General features: G+C 43.7%; 1 protein-coding gene across 10 annotated transcripts in view; it reads left to right on the forward strand.

Moving 5' to 3' along the window:
• Positions 1-17,858, forward strand: part of LOC139270224 (receptor-type tyrosine-protein phosphatase delta-like) — a 2,930,110-nt gene that overhangs the window by 2,869,850 nt on the left and 42,402 nt on the right. For all 10 annotated transcript variants that reach the window (XM_070888421.1, XM_070888423.1, XM_070888432.1 and 7 more), the window contains 2 exons: positions 4,747-4,866; positions 8,179-8,333. In XM_070888421.1, the coding sequence (XP_070744522.1) occupies positions 4,747-4,866; positions 8,179-8,333 (275 nt within the window). The remainder of the gene's footprint in view (positions 1-4,746; positions 4,867-8,178; positions 8,334-17,858) is intronic.

The following is a 17,858-nucleotide window of genomic DNA, read 5'->3' on the forward strand; positions in this document are numbered from 1 at the left end:
CCACCTCTTCCACCAAGACCTCCAGTACAACATCATAGTCAGCCATTGTTGATTGCTATACAGCACACTATTCTCAATGATCTCAGTACCACCAGCAGATACAATGCACCTTCCCTTTAAGAGGTGCAGGCTAACTTTAAGTAGTGCAGGCTAGCTTTAAGTAATGCTCGGAAGTAACCATGTTGGGCCTCCTGCTGTTGCATGCAGCCGATGAACAGTCCGGATGGTCTTGGCTGCATGCAAAAATCATTATAATGAGCAGGCAGCACGAAGTTGGCATGGTGCCTGCATTCTACTAAACAGGCATGGGTTAATCACACATTGCTATCTGGGCGCCCTATTTTGGGGGCTATCCAGTTGAACCCCCATAGGACCAGGCATATAAGAACCAAGTGAGGGAGCTGTGGACTGTTAACGAGGGTCAGGTCACAAACTAAAAGATGATGGGAAATGGATCATTAGTGACAAACCAGCTAAAATAAACTGCCTTAAATCTGAATAGGTTTTATTCCACGCAGCATGAGCGAACCCTTCCTTTTTAATTACTGAGGTTCAGTGTTAATTGAGGTCAATTTTAGTGTTGGGATTTCTGTGTTGTGATTTGTGAATAGAAATCACGATGCATTGTGGCATAAAGGGACTGGGTAAGATTCATTGCCATGACGTAACATCATTTTTTATTTGAATCTGTGAGGTAAGGCCACAGCCTGCCTCTCGTTCCAATCCACCTGCCACTGTTTGGATAAGTTGCATTTGTCCTCACCAGTGTCACCGTGTGGAGCACTTTTTATTTTAGAATTCCGTTTTGGAGATGGAGAGGAAAATGCGGAGATGACTGATATGCAGGCACTTGCTGTCCATTGATCAGTGATGGCGGAGAGCTCAGCTTCTATCCTGGACCATTTGAATCCTCTCTTTTGCTGGAGGCCATACCAAGAGATGAGGGGCAAGAGTTTCAGCTGTGGTAATAGCTGGCATCCTGGCTTGCCTCTGTTTTGTTGTGTCATTGAGAAGTATAACTCCAGTTGTTACAAGTGTTATGAGTTATCATTACCCTGCAGTACAAACGGAAGCCGTATGATGTTAGGAGTTAGAAATTGCCCTCCGCCCAAAACGGGGCGCACCTATCGTTTTTTAAAGTTTTTCTCCACCCCAATCCATGGGGCTGAGATACCGGAGAAATTCAGCACTTTGTTTTTTTTTCTCTCCGTGGTGCAGTGTTTCGGTCGAGTGCGGGGCGGAAGTGACCACACAGCGGATCTGCCACCCCGATCAGTCATCAGTGCCGCGCTGATGACGTCACAACATCTCTCCTCTTCAGTTAAAGAGGAGAGCCGCTGAGAACTCTGCAGATATTGTAGTTAGGTCCACTGGGCCACCGGGGAGGATTTCGGCCAGGCCAGTGGCCTGGCACCCAAGAGGGGGTGCCAGACTGCCTGTTGTTGGCCCAGCCAAACCCGGGGCATAATTGTTGGCCCGACCTGGCAGTCGGCCGGCAAAAAAAATAACATGGCGGCTGTGACACTGCGCCCTCCCCTTTAAGGGCGGCCGTGCCATCATTTCACAGAGAGCGTACTGACAGCAAAAGCTGTCGGGGGCACCAGCCAGTAGCTGGGGCACTCCTGCGGGGGCAATTTTGGGTAACGGGCAATTTCGCGTGGGGGTTCCCGCCAGTCGGAAAGGGGTCGGCGTGTGCACGCCGTGGCGGGAAAACGGGCGGTGGGGTCCCGGACACCGCTCCGCTCCTGAGGTAGGGCAATCTTTAAAATGGCGGTCCTTCCATGGAGAGTCAGCGGCCATTCTGTGCCGCCCTATGGCCGCCTCTTTCCGGCTGACAGGGACAATTTCGTCCCCTCGGTGTTCCTATCTCAACCCTAAAGTTATTTTTCTTGGAATGTGCATCCGAGGAGCGTATGCTTCATTGGACTACAGATCTGGGTTGGAAGTTACTAGCTGCTATTAAAAAGGTGCATGCACTCCCAAGAACCCAGGAAAAAGAGCAAATGGAAAAACTCTATCCATCAGTGATAAATCCATCAGTGAAATTCCTTCAAGTATTAAACCATAATTAGTTTTTAGTTCCCTATTAGTTCAATTTCTAAAATATCTAAAATGCATGCACGAAATGCGCAGCGTAGATTATACAGATGGGTTTAGTGTGCTGTGAGGGAATTAGAAAATGTGACACGGAAAGTGTTGGTCACAGGGCACAGGTCCTCAAAGGGTTACATATCTAATATTGCACAGGCACAATGAATGTGCAACGGCCCTGTTTTTGGAATTGAATCAGAGATGTTAAATTGGAATGTTTTTACATAATTGCTAATGGAAAAACAAAGAATGCGGCAAAAAATTATTGCCCATTTCATGCTCATATCACTTCGACTCTCAATGTTTGTTTCTGCTATTGTCTGGAATTGTTCATGCTATAGCAAGCTGATGAGCAACACATTACTTTTAAAAATATTTTTAAGTATTGGTAGTGGCATTAAAAAGACATGTTTAAAAAAAAAAATCTGTGTGGTGCAATAAATTTAATGGAATTCCACAACCAGTGCCCTCTGGCAAAATCTGTAATTCTGGTAATATAATTATAATATTGACCCATTTAACACCTCATAGAAAAGTGCTACGCCTTTGCATTTTGTTATTTTATTATACCCAGCGTGTATGTGATTCAGCTGTTTAGTACTCATTAACCTGAGGTAACATTTGTTTAAGCAGATAAAGACTGGCTAGCATAGGGTTTCTAACATCACTCTGCAAACCTTGATTTAACATTACGTAAGGTAAATTGCACCTTTGGACTATTTTACAACTTTATTTTGCAGTTCAGGTAGTCATACGCATAAATTGTTAAAATTACAATGTGCTTGTCAGAGAAGAGTTTAATAATATTGAATCCATTCTGCAGCCTACTGCTGCAGTATGTGGGGTGAAACTAGAGGGAAGGTTTACAGCAGATAAATTCAGTAAATAAAGGAATAGGTTTTTCATCTGCAGTGATCTTGCAGCTTGCTTTGTGCATCTGTAATGTAAGGTGCATTACCTTGCATTGCAAAGCGAGAAATCCATTTGCTGCCCCTATCCCAAACCTGCTAGCAGACATCTCTGGATGTCTTTGGTCTTTTCCAGCAGCCACATTGGCTTCGGAACTAATGGAAAATGGGACATAAAATGTAAAATGCATTCTTTTCCTTTACGCAAGTCCTTAAGACTGCTGTGTTGCAATGGCACCAGACCCATACCTCCTTCCCCTCCCCCCCCCCTGCAAAATGATACCAGCATCAACAGTCACTGAAGAAGTGAAACTGCTGCCTTGCCTTGTGCTTGAGCAAAGCTTCCATATCCTGTAGCACCAAGGCCCAAAGCCCTTGGTCGTTGGCAGAGATAACATTTGTACTGCTGAACTAAAAATTACACATTATGAGCCTCAAATGTCAATCAAATTGGAAAGCCTGCGTCTGTTAACTGATTTACAAGCAACTAGAAGCATTTTCTTCTGAAACACATTCTTGCGCAGTTAAAACACAGGATTGACTTTGTAATAAAGTCAACGGGGCCGAAGTTGCCCCTTTTTACAGCCCCGTTAGTACCTCCGGGGTGTGCTGATGGGGGTGCAAAGTCGTTTTCGGCTGGGGGAGGGGGAACGCTAGCGCCTCCGGGGAAATTGCCCCGGAGGTTTGGGGGGGGCGCTGTCCCAGCAGTGCCCGCCCTCTGATTAGTGCCCCGGTCTGGCGCGAAACCGGCCATGACATCATCACCATGCATGCCGACCCCTTAACGCCCTACAGGGGAAATTGCATGGGTGGATGTTAGCGAGGCTGGCGGACATCCGCTGCTGGGGTGCCCTTTAAAGGGGAGGCCTTTATCGACCCAGGCCACCATTTTATTTTGTCAGCCGACTCTTAGGTTGACCCGTCAATGGTGTTACAGTGACACCAGAACCCCACCCCCAACCAAATGATGCCAACGCTAAGAGTTACTGAAGAGGAGAAACTACTGCCTTGCCTTGTGCTTGAGCAAAGCTTCCAACTTCCTGTAGCACCAGGGCCCAAAGCCACTGGTCGTTGACAGAGATAACATTTGTACTGCTGAACTAATAATTACACATTATGAGCCTCAAATGTCAATCAGATTGGAAAGCCGACAATGGTGGCCCTCGCTTTAACTGAAGGGAAGGGGCGTTGTAGCGCGCGAGCTCTACGCGGATAGTTTGCATAGCACTGGCCTCCTCAGCACGGTGCTGGTCACTGTGTAGAGCTGCCACCCCGGGAGCCCCTCCAACAAAGTGCAGTGCCAGAGACAGCGCTCCGCTTCGTTTCAGGGGCACACGGCTCAATTCTTACCTCTGGGTCGGGCGCGGGAATCCTGGCCCCGGAACGTTACCGCCCCCAATCAGGGCACGGGGCAGTGTTGAGGGAGCGCTGTCTGATCTATCAGGTGGATATAAAAGATTCCATGGCACTATTTCAAAGCACTATTTCGAAGAAAAACACTGAAGTTATTCCCGGTGTCCTGACCAATATTTATCCCTCAATCAACATGACAAAAAAAACAGTGCATCTGGTCATTATCACAGAGCTGTTTATGGGAGTTTGCTGTGTGCAAATTGGCTGCCGCGTTTCACACATTACAACAATGACTACACTTCAAAAGTACTTCATTGGCTATAAAGCACTTAGGAACGTCTGGTAGTCATGAAAGGTGCTCTATAAATGCAAGTCTTTTCTTTTATTCTTACAGGTGAAATGTGACCAGTATTGGCCTTCTAGAGGGACAGAAACCTTTGGATTAATCCAAGTCACCCTGCAGGACACGGTTGAACTAGCAACCTACTGCGTTAGAACATTAACATTAGACAAGGTATATCTTTTATTCTCTTTAAAGCTAATGATTTTTTTTCGAAAATAAAGAAAATCTTCTTTGCTGCTTTAACATTTATAACCAAGTTTGATCCTAATTTAATGCAGTGAACCCAGCTACTAATCAAAATACTATTTACTTCTGTGAGAAACTAGTGGTGCAGGCTAGAAGGGCCGAATGGCCTACTCCACCTATTTTCTATGTTAAACACAGCCTCAACATCTATTGAATCATAGAGAGAGTGCAGTACTCTATACCAGAAATTAGCTGGAAGAAAAATGGACTCTTTAGCCTTGAAAGGAGGCAAATGAGAGGGGCCGTTATAGAGGTATATAAGATACTAAGTGGAATAGAGAATTTTAATCTTGAGCGCTGTTTCAAGTTAAGTCACACCGGCAGGACAAGAGGACACAAGTACAACTGGTAAAAGACAAATTCAGAGCTGATGTCAAGAAGTACTTCTTCATACAGAAAGTCATCGTACCTGGAATGTGGGGGAGTAGTACAGGCAAGGATTCTAATCATTTGAGAGGCAGTTGGATGCTGTGAAAGAGATTGCAGGTTTCTACGCAAGGATGAGCTGAATGGCCTCCCTCATATTTACGTTGAGATGCAATTATTTGGTTCTTTTATGCTGAGCAATCACTGGCCTTCTGGACCACGTGCGGTCTGTTGGGCTCCCAGTTGGAGTGTTTGGATCCATGAGAGACAACCATCAGTGGGGCAAGATCCCATTCTGTAGAGCAGATTTTAAGTGGCATTTTTGATTTTTTATTCACAAGGACTTTTTAAGCTTAAATTATTGACAGAAGGAATTTCAATGCCAGGTCTTCTAAATTCATGTGTTTATTGATGGGTTACATTCTACTCTTGATATACTCATTGTCAGGGGTAGCAAGTCTGTAATAAACATCTAGTGTGCATGGAGCAACTTGACTTCCATAATTAGTTGTGAATTTGGCGATTTTCACTGGCGTTGTTAATGGTAAGCCAGAAGATGCACTGTTTTATAACAACAGGAGGACTGTACCATTGTAATGTAAAATGCATAATATTGCCAAATATTGCAGTCGGAGGCTTCCCGCAGACCGATGCCTCCAACCAAAAATAAAAATCTGAATGTACCTGGAGGTCTCGCTTCAACTTCGGCTCCAAAGCCTAGATGCGCAGCCAAGCGCAGAGGCCCACATATTACAGGAACGTAAGCTCTTCCTGGGATCGCGTGGGCCTGGATCACCAATCACAATGTAGTATTCTCATTCATAGTAATGGGAGCTTACTATCAATGAGAATACCCCTAAAAACAAATAAAACACAAACATAAATAAAAAATACACTTCACTTTTTTAAAATTAATAGAAGTTGCATTAAATTAAATGTTTTAGAGAAAAATTATTTTTTGAATTTCTAAAAAATGTTTTATAAGTGTTAAAAATAAACTTTCCTGGACAGGGTTTTTAATATAAAAATGTGCTTTTTCTATCTATTAAAACTCTTATACTTTTACCAGGCCTAAGAGTTTGAAGGACATTCACTGGGCAGGAGTTGGGCAAATAGCCCAAATTTCCACCCGCGAAGGCTCTTCTCCCGGGGAGGTGCACAATCTGTTAAAAGACATTTTGACACAGCGCAAGTGGCGGGTTTAGGCACATTCGCTTCGCGCGCCTAAACCCGGATCTTGCGGGGCCTTTGGAGAGGCCGCAATTTCAGGGCCAGTAAGTCTGTAATGGTCTTTAACTGCTGGGCATGAGGAAAGGTGTCTGCTGCCAAGGTGGACTTCTCCTTCAGATTTAGATGAAAAGTTTGTTGTAGTTTATGGGCAGGATCTCCTACTCAGCAGCGTCTCTGCCACTTGCCCCACCCACAACTGTTGTTTCACAGTGGCAGCTGCACTTCACTAACAAAGTAGTGGATAGAGTGTGTTCATCAGCAAAAGTCAGCTTCAGCCTCACTATTAATGTCTGCCAGCTGATCAGCGGCCATGACTAGGTCATGAATGCACACTTTCTTATTTGGGGCAGAGCAAGGGACACTCAGGCTTTTCCTCGTAGCTGGCCTGGCAATGCCAGTATGTCGAATGAATAAGGTGCACCAACCTCCTGCCAGTGGGGCTCACCTGGTCTGATTACTGGTCAGGTCCCCTGAAAATGTGAAACAATTGGTTGAGTCTTTTTGGCCCCCCTGATGTTTCTGGGACAGGACTGTCACACCACTGGATTGGGCCCCCTACCAGTGCAGAAGATTGAGGGGTGATCTAATCAAAGTGTTCAAAATGATAAAAGGATTAAATAGGGTAGATATAGATCAATTATTTCCACTGGTGGGGAAATCCAGAACAAGGGGACATAATCTAAAACTTAGAGCCTGGCCATTCGGGAGTGAAATTAAGAAGCACCTCTTAAGGTGATTGGCAAAAGAACCAGAGGCGACATGAAGGAGACATTTTTTAAACAGCGAGTTGTGATCTCGAATACACTGCTTGAAAGGGTGGTGGAAGCAGATTTAATAGTAACTTTCAAGAAGAGAATTGGATATTTACTTGAAGAGAATATTGACGGGGCTATGGGGAAAGAGCCAGGGAGTGGGACCAATTGGAAAACTCTACCAAAGAACCAGCACAGGCACAATGGGCCGAATGGCTTCCTTCTGTGCTGTGCCATTCTATGAATAATTTTGTAAAAATATTCCATCTTAGATTAGCTGCCTTCTCTGCTAGTCGGCAATTCTAGACTGTTGCATTTACAGAACAAATTGTGACCCTGGATAGGCTTAAGAAAGGGCATATTCTTGATGATCCCTGTCAACAACAAAGTGCATCTGTTCTTCTGAAATGTCATTACCGTATTGTTGGAGGCGATGTTAAAGAAAGGACTTCTCCATTTGAGCCACGTGTGAACCATGTGAGGAAGGTGTCTCACACACACACACTGTTACCCTCTTCTGCAAGAATTTGTGGCTGCAGAAATTCGTTGTTCTAATGATTCCCTTTATACATTCACATGCTCACAGATTCAATTTAGTTCATTCGAAGAAAGTACATTACCACAGCCTGACATCGGCAGATCAGATATCCGCATTTTCTCTGTTTAAATTGGATTTGAGGTAGTAAAAACCAGGAGGGCAAATCTAAATTTAATTCATTAAGACAACAAGCAGTGTAATTTGATCGACAAAATGACAGGCATCAAGATGTTATTGTGTACGTCAGTGTGGAAATCATCATCTATTATCATGGCCAAAATAAAGCTTTTTTTTTTGGTTATTCTGAATAGACTCATTGCTCTGTTAATAAAATCACCTATGTCCCAATAGATTGGCTCCAGTGAAAAGAGGGAAGTACGACAATTCCAGTTCACAGCATGGCCTGATCACGGAGTTCCCGAGCACCCAACGCCGTTCCTGGCCTTCTTGCGACGAGTCAAAGCCTGCAACCCTCCAGATGCTGGGCCTATGGTTGTACATTGTAGGTAGGTGATATCTTCAACAAACACACTGCACTCAGGAAGCTGGGGCTTCATTTCATTAACAAAAAAACTTTTGGTGGTACGGGTATAACATCCGAAATCCGGAATCCTCAGGATTGAGTCCATTCTAGTTTTTGGGTTTTTCCGGATTTCAGACAAGAAAATCAATAATCTGAAATCCGGAATCCTCGGCCTGTTCCGTGCCGGGTTTTGAGCTGCGAGGTCCGAAATCTGGCAAAACTCAAAATCTGGCACCGATTCGGTCGAGGATTCCGGATTTCAGACTTGATTTTCTTGTCTGGAATCCTTGACCGATTTCGGGTTTTGCTCAAAAATCTCCGGTTTTCAGACAATAATTCCGGATTTCGGACAACTCCATCAGCTCTGTGCAAAATGTCCGTTTATTGGACAATTCTGGTTTTCGGAGTTCCGGATTCGGGACGTTGGACCTGTACAACACGTCAACTAAATGTCGGGGTACAGGCATTGTTTTGACACTAGTTATTTAAGGCTTTTAAATTGATGCTGAGAGATATTGGGCTAGATTTTAAGCTTTTCTGTTTTCGGAGCTAAAACGGAAATGGAGCGGAAAAGTTACCGACCAGGAATAGTCTGCGCTTTGGTAAGGAAGTTTTGACATCTGGGCCCTGTGTCAGGGGATGCAGCACAACGGGAGGTGTTGTACAAAAATGGGAAACTCGCAATCTAAAGTGCCGGGCCATGAGTGCTCGGAGAGAGACCTCAGGGGAGGGGCAGGGGGGGGAGGGAACCTTTAAAAAAAATCCACAAAAACATTCCCAAAACATTGCCCACGCCAGCACAACACAATCGCTGAAAAAATTAAAAGAACAAACATTCGCACTTACCTTTGGACTGCTTTACCTTCCTCACCACCGCCAGCTATGCTGGACCCCACTGATTTCCCAGGCGGTCACTGCGGGCGCACTTCCTGGTGGACAGAACAGGCAAAAGTCCAAATTCCTGCCGATGTCGCAACGAGAGGTGTTGCAAATCTTCCCGGCTGTGCTGCTGAGCACCGCCACAAAAAGGGACCGAAGGGGCGCAGGAGACCTGAACACTGCCTTTCACATCAGAAAATCCAGCCCATTATTTACACACACTTCGCCTGAACTTCCTCTCCACTATTTAGCAGAGGGATTAATCCATGGGAGTACATTTTCCCTAAAAGTGGAAGAGACGGGAGCTTATCGCACAGCATACCTTCAAGGCCAAGGTTGTTTGAGATGAAGGGGTTGTCTTATGAAGAAAGGTTGGGCCTATACACATTTAGAAAAGTGAGAGGTGATCTTATTGAAACGTATAAGATTCTGAGGGGACTTGGCAGGATAGATACAGAGAGGATGGTTACCCTCATGGGGGAATCTAGAACTAGGGGTCATAGTTTCAGAATAAGGGGTCGCACATTTAAAACGGAAATGAGGAGGAATTTCTTCTCTCAGAGGGTCGTGAGCCTTTGAAATTCTCTATCCCAGAGAGCTGTGGAGGTTGGGTCATGGAATATATTTAAGGTGGAGATAGACTTCCAGCAGTGCTTTTTGCATAGTGTCCAGAAGCAGCAACTCTGTCCGAGTTTTCCCTCATGAGCATAAAGATGCTGTGGCCAAATTGCAGCAGCCCTACCACTGCCTCATCTCAGATCAGGTAATTGTGTGCAGAAAAAGGATCAAACCTCAGACCTTCCAGGTATCTACAGCTCAGATACTGGATAACTATTTGAAGTAGAGGACGATACAGTGATGTGGTAAGAGAGCGGGGCACTAACATCCATTTTGGATTGCTCCAATGAAGAGCCAACACCATCACCTGCAAGTTCCCCTCATAAGTCACACATCATCCTGACTTGGAAATATATCTCCGTTCCTTCATCATTGCTGGGTCAGAATCCTGGAACTCTCTCCCTAACAGCAATGTGGGAGTACCTTCACTACACAGACTGCAGTGGAATATAGGTTCAAGGTGGCGGCTCACTTCCACCTTCTCAAGGGCAATTAGGGATGGGCAATAAATACTGGCCTACCCAGCGATGCCCACATCCTAGAACAATTAAAAATAACACGATGGGCTGAATGGTCTCCTTCGGTGCTAACAATTTCTATTGTACCATCTACCAATAAAGTTATTGAGGGTTTTTAAAGAACACTGTGCATCCTGCCGTTGTAAAATCATAATCATTGAAGACATCGCCTGTAGCACTTAATAGTAAATGAAATCGAGATGTACACATTAGTCAAAGAGATACTGCTTCAAGATTATGTGTAATAGTTTTTATTAATACTATCAGAAGTAAGAACTTTAACTGACATGATATAAGAGGCTTACAAAACAGCAGCATTTGAAAAACAACAGTTAAAATGGAAGGGGCCTCGGGAAGGTTGATGTGAATTTGGTCATTTCTGGTAGGCTATCGATGAATCAGTTTGTGCAAATTCCTTCTGAAAGAAACAGTTGTTCATTTTGCTCATACCAAAAGATGAGAGTGGTGAATTCAAGGTCAGCTATCTCTCTGATCCATGTAAAAGAAAAAAGAATTTCTCCTGATCATTACTGTATTATAGATTTTATTTTGTGTTTAGACTTTCTGATGCAACCACTCGAGTTTTATGAATCCCATTTAACTCAGCTGCCTGCCAATGCTTTGCACGTCTTATGCTGTAAAGACCCATGCTTTGCGTTATTACATAAGAAATGAGAGAACCTGCTATGGAAAGGGAATTATTGGAATTTGACTGCGTGCTATACCTTTGGCTTAGCCACTTCTTGCAGCTGGCATCCTTAGACTTACAGCGACACGGTGACATTTGCTGTAGTCACTGTCCGCTTGTTCTGATGGTGATGCATGATTCACGTGTGCAACAAATCCGATTCTAGTGTATAACAATTGTACTTGGGTGACGAATTCATGACTGTGCCAGTATCAGTCCAAAAAAAAATAATCTGCTGGATCTGGCTTTAGTGGAGTTTGAATTAGAATTATCAGTCAGTGGGGAAAAATCACACCAATCTGGTGGTGAATGTGAAGCTATTTACATGTAAAATAACAACTGCACTGTGAATACAGAGTAAGGAGATATTTATCCTGTACGGAGTGTTGAATGGAACACGTTCCTAATCAACATGTCATTTGGCCATTCAGTGATCCTCATCTAAATCTGCTGCAGGTCAGATTACAGGCTGAACATAGATCAATTAGCAAAATTTTTTTTAGACTGTCAGCTGTCATGTTAATTCTGTTCCCCTTTTTTGTTTCTTTTTTTCGTGCATGCTCTTCTGTCACTGCTGTCAGCAATTTCTACTCCAGTCACAGGTATGCCGGTACAGCTGGAGCCCACTTTGATTCAGACTGAATGAAGGTGGTGGCCAAAAACATGTGAACTTGAGTGACAGAGAGAGAGAGAATTGGGAAAGAAAGAGATTAGCAACAGTTACTTGTAAAAAGACGGCTATGCGGGGAGATCTTAACAATAATACGATAAATTCATGGAATAGAAAAAGCAATACTTTCAGAAACAGCAGGACTTGAGAGCACAGATTTGGGGGTGCGACGAGCAAATTTAGGACAGATGTCCGGAAGTATTTCTTCACACAGGATTATCACCAGATAGTCAGAATGAATGATTGAGGGCAAGACACAGAACTCATTGAGAAAGTAACTCAGTATTGTAACAGGAGCCTCACGCTAACTCCTTTGGGCAGGGGCAGCACATGCCCCTCCCACCTGATGTGCACTGAAACCGAAAATTGCCCCCATAGAGCCCACAATTTTGAGTTCTGGGAAAGACCGAATTCGAGAAGGGAACTGTGTGATGAGTCTTATGTCAGTCGTGGCTCAGTGGGTAGTGCCCTCGCCTCTCAGTCAGAAGGTTATCGGTTCAAGACCCACTCCAGAGACTTGAGCACAAGATTCTACGCTGACACTCCAGTGCAGTGCTGAGGGAGTGCTGCACTGTTGGAGGTGCCATCTTTTGGATGAGACGTTAAACTGAGGCCCTGTCCATTGTCTCAGGTGAACTTATAAGATCCCATGGCACTATTTCAAAAAAGAGCAGGGGAGTTATTCCCAGTGTCTTGGCCAACATTTATCCCTCAATGAACATAACAAAAAAACAGATGATCTGGTCATTATCACATTGTTGTTTGTGGGAGCTTGCTGTGTGCAAATTGGCTGCTATGATTCCTACATTACAGCAATGACTACACTCCAAAAGTACTTCATTGCTGCAAAGCACTTTGGGATGTCCTTTGGACATAATGGATGCTATATAAATGCAAGTCTTTCTTTTTCTTCATTTGAAACTAATAAAGGTGCAGGGAGGAGATAAGATTTGTCGGAGAGTGACTTTGTAGCAAAGGAGTTGAGGAGAAGAACAACAGCTAAATGTTAAAAATGCTAACCATAAATTTGTTAATCTTTCAAAGAATATGCTACACAGTTTTGACAGTTTTCATTTATTGTTGTTCACAGTAAAGGAAGATTATTGTGGGTCTATTTTAGTCAACCAGCCATTTTTCTATATTGTACTTAACGTAAAGCTCTTTATTTTTGCATGGCTTTCATTGTTTTTATTTAACTGACTTAAACGTGGAGATAAATTCTGAGTGAAATCTAATGCTGAGCATTAACATTTATCTATAAGTCTGAAGCAAATCATTATCAGTAATTTCTCAAAGAAAAATTTCACAGACTGAAAGGATTTTACAGTGGTGCTGGCATCAGCTAAATTATTCACTGCTGATTGCGAATGGGTAATAACTGCATTCCAGGTAGGCCCAAGGGAGTAACCTGTGACATAAATAAAGATAGCTGTTAATGAGTTGATCACCAGGGCTGCCGAACCTTTCATTTCGATTTGGTGTGGGTCATCCCAGCCATGCTCGTTTGTAGTCAGCTATTTGAACGGTCAGCTATTTGAATGGCAGCCAATTCACATTGCCAGCGAATCCTGCACAAATATAACTGCAGCTACAGCGCGTACATTTGCAACACTGGGCAAAGTGTGGGAGATTTTTTCGATATCTTGCGCAGTGCCCACTGGTCAATGTGAGGGCAAACTTCATAGTTGCAGTTAGATTGTGCAGCACAAAAGAAAAGATGCTCTTAAACTCTCTGAAGCTGGTTGCCATCGTTCTCTTGACATGGTTCCTTCCCCAAGAAAGAAAAAAGTAAGACTTGGATTTATATAGTGCCTTTGATGACCACCGGTCATCTCAAAGCGCTTTACAGCCAATTAAGTACTTTTGGCATGTAGACACTGTTGTAATGTGGAAAATGTGGCAACCAATTTGCGCACAGCAAGCTCCCACAAACAGCAATGTGATAAAGACCAGTTAATCTGTTTCTAGGCCACAGTGACCAGAGGAAACCTAGTTCACATTACTTAATGAGTGATCCTGTAAAATAGAAAGCCTAATTTAGATATCGATTGATTGATTCATTGGACTGAATTTTAATTCTTGGAAAACCTTGAATCGGTCTTCACGGTAGAAGACACTAAAATCATCCCAATAGTGGATAATCAAGGGACTATAGGGAGAGAGGAACTTAATACAATCACTATCATTAAAGAAGTAGTACTCGGTAAAATAATGGGACTAAAGGCGGACGTCCCCTGGAACTGATGTCTTACATCCTCGGGTCTTAAAGGAAGTGGCTGCAGAGATAGTAGATGCATTTGTTGTAATCTACCAAAATTCCCTGGATTCTGGGGAGATCCCAGCGGATTGGAAAACCGCAAATGTAATGCCCCTATTTAAAAAAGGAGGCAGACAGAAAGCAGGAAACGAAAGACCAGTTTGCCTAACATCTGTCGTTGGGAAAATGCTGGAGTCTATTATTAAGGAAGCAGTAAGGATATTTGGAAAAGCATAATTCAATCAAGCAGAGGCAGCATGGTTTTAACATAAGAGCATAAGAATTAGGAACAGGAGTCGGCCATCTAGCCCCTCGAGCCTGCTCCGCCATTCAATAAGATCATGGCTGATCTGGCCGTGGACTCAGCTCCACTTACCCACCCTCTCCCCGTAACCCTTAATTCCCTTATTGGTTAAAAATCTATCTATCTGTGACTTGAAAACATTCAATGAGCCAGCCTCAACTGCTTCCTTGGATAGAGAATTCCACAGATTCGTAACCCTCTGGGAGAAGAAATTCCTTCTCAACTCGGTTTTAAATTGGCTCCCCCGTATTTTGTGGCTGTGCCCCCTGGTTCTAGTCTCCCCGACCAGTGAAAACAACCTCTCTGCCTCTATCTTGTCTATCCCTTTCATGATTTTAAATGTTTCTATAAGATCACCCCTCATCCTTCTGAACTCCAACGAGTAAAGACCCAGTCTACTCAATCTCTCATCATAAGGTAACCCCCTCATCTCCGGAATCAGCCAAGTGAATCGTCTCTGTACCCCCTCCAAAGCTAGTATATCCTTCTTTAAGTAAGGTGACCAAAACTGCACGCAGTACTCCAGTTGCGGCCTCACCAATACCTTATACAGTTGCAGCAGGACCTCCCTGCTTTTGTACTCTATCCCTCTCGCAATGAAGGCCAACATTCCATTCGCCTTCCTGATTACCTGCTGCACCTGCAAACTAACTTTTTGGGATTCATGCACAAGGACCCCCAGGTCCCTCTGCATCTCAGCATGTTGTAATTTCTCCCCATTCAAATAATATTCCCTTTTACTGTTTTTTTTTCCCAAGGTGGATGATCTCACATTTTCCGACATTGTATTCCATCTGCCAAACCTTCACCCATTCGCTTAACCTATCCAAATCTCTTTTATGAAAGGGAAATCATGTTTGATAATTTTGCTGGAGTTCTTTGAGGATGTAATGAGCAGGGTGGATGAGGGGGAACCAGTGGATGTGGTGTATCTGGATTTCCAGAAAGCATTTGACAAGGTGCCACATAAAAGGTTACTGCTCAAGGTTCACTGGGTTGGGGGTAATATATTAGCATGGATAGAGGATTGGCTAACTAAAAGAAAACTGATAGTCGGGCGAAATGAGTCATTTTCCGATTGGCAAACATTAACTAGTGGGGTGTCGTGGGGATCGGTTCTGGGGCCTTAACTATTTACAATCTATATTAATGACTTGGATGAAGGGACTGAGTGTAATGTAGCCAAGTTTGCTGATGAGACAGAGATGGGTGGGAAAGCAAATTGTGAGGAGGACACAAAAAATCTGCAGAGGGATATAGACAGGCTAAGTGAGTGGGCAAAAATTTGGCAGATGGAGTATAATGTGGGAAAATGTGAGGTTAACCACTTTGGCAGATAAAATAGAAAAGCAAATTATAATTTAAATGTAGAAAAATTGTAAAGTGCTGCAGTACAGAGGAACCTGGGGGTCCTTGTGCATGAAACACAAAACGTTAGTAGGCAGGTACAGCAAGTAATCAGGAAGGCAAATGGAATGTTGACCTTTATTGCAAGAGTTTGGAATATAAAAGCAGAGAAGTCCTGCTGCAACTACACAGGGTATTGATGAGACCACACCTGGAGTAATGTGTACAGTTTTGGTCTCCGTATTAAAGGAAGGTTATACTTGCATTGGATGCTGTTCAGAAGATGAGGGGATTGACTTATGAAGATAGGTTGAGTAGGTTGTGCCGATACACATTGGATTTTAGAAGAATGAGAAGTGATCTTATCGAAACATATAAGATAATGAGGAGGCTCGACAAGGTGGATTCAGAGAGGATATTTCCAATCATTGGGGAAACTAAAACTAGGGGACATAGTCTCAGAATAAGGGACTGCCCATTTAAAACTGAGATGAGGAGGAATTTCTTCTCTCAAAGGATTGTAAATCTATAAAATTCTCTGCCCCAGAGAGCTGTGGAGGTTGGGTTATTGAATATATTTAAGGCGGAGATAGACAGATTTTTGAGCGATAAGGGAATAAAGGGTTATGGGGAGCGGGCAGGGAAATGGAGCTGAATCCATGATCAGATCAGCCATGATCTTATTGAATGGCAGAGCAGGCTCAAGGGGCCAAATGGCCTACTCCTGCTCCTATTTCTTATGTACTTATGTATGAGAGCTGAGAATGGGAGGGGACAAAAGTCTCTCTCTCATAACATAGAAACACAGAAAATAGGTGCAGGAGTAGGTCATTCGGCCCTTCGAGCCTGCACCACCATTCAATAAGATCATGGCTGATCATTCACCTCAGTACCCCTTTCCTGCATTCTCTCCATACCCCTTGATCCCTTTAGCCGTAGGGGCCATATCGAACTCCCTCTTGAATATATCCAATGAACTTGCATCAACAAATCTCTGCGGTAGGGAATTCCACAGGTTAACAACTCTCTGAGTGAAGAAGTTTCTCCTCATCTCAGTCCTAAATAGCTTACCCCTTATCCTTAGACTATGTCCCCTGGTTCTGGACTTCCCTAACATCGGGAACATTCTTCCTGCATCTAACCTGTCCAGTCCCGTCAGAATTTTATATGTTTCTATGAGATGCCCTCTCATCCTTCTAAACTTCAATGAATACAGGCCCAGTCGATCCAGTCTCTCCTCATATGTCAGTCCTGCCATTCCGGGAATCAGTCTGGTGAACCTTCGCTGCATTCCCTCAATAGCAAGAATGTCCTTCCTCAGATTAGGAGACTAAAACTGAACACAATATTCCAGGTGAGGCCTCACAAGGCCATGTACAACTGCAGTAAGACCTCCCTGCTTCTATACTCAAATCCCCTAGCTTTGAAGGCCAACATATCTTTTGCCGCCTTCACTGCCTGCTGTACTTGCATGCCAACTTTCAATGACTGATGTACCATGACACCCAGGTCTCGTTGCCCCTCCCCTTTTCCTAATCTGCCGCCATTCAGATAATAATCTGCCTTTGTGTTTTTGCCACCAAAGTGGATAGTCTCTCATTTATCCACATTACACTGCATCTGCCATGCATTTGCCCACTCCCCTAACCTGTCCAAGTCACCCTGCAGCCTCTTGGCGTCCTCCTCGCAGCTCACACCGCCACCCAGCTTATTGTCATCTGCAAACTTGGAGAAATTACACTCAATTCCTTCATCTAAATCATTAATGTATATTGTAAATAGCTGGGGTCCGAGTACTGAGTCCTGTCACACCCCACTAGTCACTGCCTGCCATTCTGAAAAGGACCCGTTTATCCCGACTCTCTGCTTCCTGTCTGCCAATCAGTTCTCTATCCACATCACTACATTACCCCCAATACCATGTGCTTTAATTTTGCACACCAATCTCTTGTGTGGGACCTTGTCCAAAAGCCTTTTGAAAGTCCAAATACACCACATCCACTGGTTCTCCCTTGTCCACTTTACTAGTTACATCCTCAAAACATTCTGAAAGATTTGTCAAGCATGATTTTCCTTTCATAAATGTAGACTGACTTGGACCAATCCTGTCACTGCTTTCCAAATGCGCTGCTATTTCATCTTTAATAATTGATTCCAACATTTTCCCCACTACTGATGTCAGGCTAACCGGTCTATAATTACCCGTTTTCTCTCTCCATCCTTTTAA

This window comes from Pristiophorus japonicus, chromosome 1 (assembly GCF_044704955.1).
Source record: "Pristiophorus japonicus isolate sPriJap1 chromosome 1, sPriJap1.hap1, whole genome shotgun sequence".
In the NCBI taxonomy this organism is placed as follows: Eukaryota; Metazoa; Chordata; class Chondrichthyes; family Pristiophoridae; genus Pristiophorus; species Pristiophorus japonicus.